The 3491-nt window shown below is 47.3% G+C and overlaps 1 protein-coding gene across 1 annotated transcript in view; it reads right to left on the bottom strand.

Annotated features, from left to right (window-relative positions):
• Positions 1-272: 272 nt before the first annotated feature.
• Positions 273-3491, bottom strand: part of HMGN2 (high mobility group nucleosomal binding domain 2) — a 3487-nt gene continuing 268 nt past the window's right edge. Inside the window, exons 2-6 of the mRNA XM_010830107.1 lie at positions 2651-2695; positions 2426-2455; positions 2045-2095; positions 1558-1653; positions 273-1140 (exon numbers count right to left, since the gene is read on the bottom strand). Of these exons, the coding sequence (XP_010828409.1) occupies positions 1105-1140; positions 1558-1653; positions 2045-2095; positions 2426-2455; positions 2651-2695 (258 nt within the window). The 3' untranslated portion in view covers positions 273-1104. The remainder of the gene's footprint in view (positions 1141-1557; positions 1654-2044; positions 2096-2425; positions 2456-2650; positions 2696-3491) is intronic.

Genomic DNA, 3491 nt, shown 5'->3' with positions numbered 1-3491 from the left:
TACCAGGGCAAAACATCAGACCTACCAGATACCTGCATTTAAAGATACACTTCAGGTATAACCAAGTACAGAAACCACTTCTCTGCTCCCAGCCTCACCAGCAGTCTGCTCCTGGGATCTTTCCCAACTCCATGCAGCACTGTGTTCTATAGATGGACCATAAAGATCGACTGTACATGGAGCCTCTACACCTCACACCAGAATGCATCCTGTCCCAAGAGACTTGGGAGAAACCAGGCTCCCCCACTCCTGGGAAAAGATTAAAAGCAGCATTCCAAGCCAAACTGTATCCAGCTTTATTAAAGATACTTTTCATAAACAATCATGGTATTTCAGGCAGGACATGGGCAGACAATCGTTAACAGTATACAACTTTCAAACTCCCTTTTTCAATGGACTACCAAAATCAGAAAGCCACTATAAAACCCAATGAAATCTTCATGTGATGCTCTGAACAGGGAAAGTTTAGAGTGAGGGTTGACATTTCACATTTAGCATGTTGTTTAACAACTTTTCACAAGCCGACCCTGACTTTCAGGAAATGGAAATGAAAATGGCAGAAGTGTCACTCTGAGGAGCCACAGTCTAAAAAAGGAACCGCTGCTCTTTTGAAGGACGCCATCTCAATGGTGACACTAGAAAGTCCAGATTGCCTGACATACTGGTCATCAATTTTGGGGGGGCACGGGGTTCAGGTTCCAACAGGTCTCTGGGTTAGGGGAGTCAAGTCTGTGCTGAGGTGGAGAGGGAGAAGAGGACATGAAAACTAAAGTTTAGTTCCCCACACCACAAGGCGTTTGTGCCACGGTGGCTCATGTGTGTCAACACCAAGGAATCCCTCCTTCCTGGGAACCAAGAGGAAGTCTCTCAAAACTAGACGGGAAAGGTATTTTTCCCCCACGTCAATTCAGCTTCGGAGACATTCTGTTAGTGACGTGCCCTTCCCCCAAAAAACAACAATGAAGTGTTCTGTGTGCTAACAACATAGCTTAAAAAAAAAAAAAAAGTAAAACAAAATTCTGCATTTTTATAAAACTTGATAAAAAATAGTATTTCAAACTGTACAGTCACCAGAAGTACACAGTTATCAAAAATGCACACACTTCACTTGGCATCTCCAGCACCTTCAGCTTTCTGTGCCTGCAAGAAAAGGACAGAAGAATACAATAAGCAGACTTGGAAACTATCTTAGAGACTCTGTACTTCTCTTTAAAACGACTTAGTAGGTAACTTTACTAAGTCACTTCCCCTCTGGATCTTACTGTGAAATTGGGGAAGGGGACACATCAGCATGACAAGGTCTGAGGTGACTCCCCGCTTGAAAACCATGGTGTAGCAGGAGTGTGACGCTTAAGCCAAGCACAAGGCTCTCATATACTGGATGGCAGAGACTTCAGGAATCCACATTAAATTCACAGGGGGGAAAAAACCACAAGCAAACTCTGGATTAAAAGGGACACTTGGGGAGTGATGCAGATGCAAGAACAAGGCCATAAAAGCTTTTGGGATCAGTAACTGAAAGAGGAGACCTAAAGAAAGTGAAAATAGTAGTTGTACCTGGTCTGTTTTGGCATCTCCATTTTCTGCAGGGTTATTCCCATCCTTGCCAGCATCAGCTTTCCCCTTTTTCCCTTTGGGTACCTTCTCTCCCTTCTAAAAAGGGGAGGGAGGGGGAAAAAAAAAAGCTGTTTCTCCTCATTTCATATCACCAGGATACAGTCTGCTTTATCAAATATAAGACAAATGCCTCCCCCATTGACAAACAAAACCAATTGTGGTCTTCAATATACAGAATCTTTCAGGTGCAAATAATAGGATAAAACAGTTTAAACACTTGGGTGTTTTAATACCCAAGTGCAGAATTTGCTGTAAACTGAAGACAGAGGTTTTGGTTAAGGACCAGCCCTAGTAACTTTGTGAAATCTCAACTTTGTGTCAACAAAAGAATTTGTTTCTAGCAGGTCTCCCTGTCAGCAACATGAGACAACTATTCAGACTTTTGCATAAATCCTATAAGCAATGTTTGTCTCACCATCTTGCTCACCTTTGCAGGGGCCTTTTTAGGCTTGGGTTCTGGCTTTGGAGGAGCAGGTTTCTTTTATTTGGGGGAGAGAAAGAAAGCAGAAAACATTAGTACAATAGACCAAAGAAAACCACCCACAACCAAACCACAGTATCACTGGCATAGAAGTTTCTCCAGCTTTGTAAAGTTTGCAGTGGGCTTTGTATTAGAACTTATCTTTAGAAACCCACTCAAACAACACTCAGAAGTGTCCCACTTTAGCTACAGTCAACACAATTTCACAACGAGCAAACTCCAATGGGCAAGAGACTAACTGTAACTCATGGGAAGTAAAGGGAATTGTTTTCCAGCACTTTTTAGTTTCAGGGAATAACATGAAAGTTTAGAGGCAGACACACTTACAGCAGATAATCTTGCAGATCTTCTCTGTGGCTATTAAAAAAAAAAGGAAAAAAGTTACAAATAGGGCAGTGGAAGCACTTAAAAACATAAGCTTTGGAGCTAAGTTGTTCTGGACTCCAGAGACTGAAGAGAGCTTACTGAGGTGAATTCAGGACTAAGGATATGGTTTGGGCTCCACTGAAGGGGCCCAAAGCTTTGTGAGATTCCAAAAGTAGAAAGACTTACTTCGTCCTTCACCTTGGCTTTATCTCCTTTAGCATCCCCTTCAGCCTAAAAAGAAAAAAAAAAAACAAACAAGCAAAAGCTAAGAAAGTTGCAGCTCCTGAAGCAATTCTTAATGATTCAGTAAACTTAAGTCCCGGGGATGGGGGGATCAATGGGAATCTTGTACACAACTTTTTCCAGGACATACAAATCGTCAGTTTGTAGCATCTCCAGCTCCTCTGCAAATCCTCCAAGTGCTTAGAAAGCTCTAGGAGTGACCTTTTGTGTCAAGGTGCACGCCCGAGCAGGCTCGAACCGCGCTTAGACAGCGAGCGTAAGAGCCCCAATCAGCCTGGGAAAACGCGGGGAAACCTGGAGCTAGGCGCGCGAAGTGCGGCCCGCGCCGCCGCGCCAGGCAGAAGCAACAGCTGCACAGGGAGCAAACAAACCCCTCCGGGGGCGGGGCCCAAGCGCCGTTGCCATGGCAGCCGTCGAGGGCGGGAGACGGCAGGCGCTCGCAGCTGAGGGGGGGAACCCGTGGGCGGCAGCGGCGCGCACCGGCGCCGAGTCTCGTGCGCTGGGGCCGTGGGCGGTGCGCGGGTGGAGGCGGGGCCGCATCGAAGCCCCGCCCCCAGGAGGGAGGGTCCCGCCCCCTCACGGCGGCGGTTTTTTGGCGGCAGCGCGTTCCCCCCGCCCGCCAACCCAGAACGCCGCCTTCCCGCCCTTTCGGGTTTGAATTGCCCGCCCGCGGGGAAGGGACGGGAGGAGGGAGGGAGAGCTTAGCCATGGGGGGAGGGCACGTCGAGCCCGAGGGGAGCGGGATAAACAGCCGCCAACATGGCTCCTCCCGCCGCGGGCGCCC

Source organism: Bison bison, unplaced genomic scaffold, assembly GCF_000754665.1.
Source record: "Bison bison bison isolate TAMUID 2011002044 unplaced genomic scaffold, Bison_UMD1.0 scf7180017864516, whole genome shotgun sequence".
In the NCBI taxonomy this organism is placed as follows: Eukaryota; Metazoa; Chordata; class Mammalia; order Artiodactyla; family Bovidae; genus Bison; species Bison bison.
Note: the sequence above shows the minus strand (reverse complement) of the source record. Positions and strands in the feature narration are given on the sequence as shown.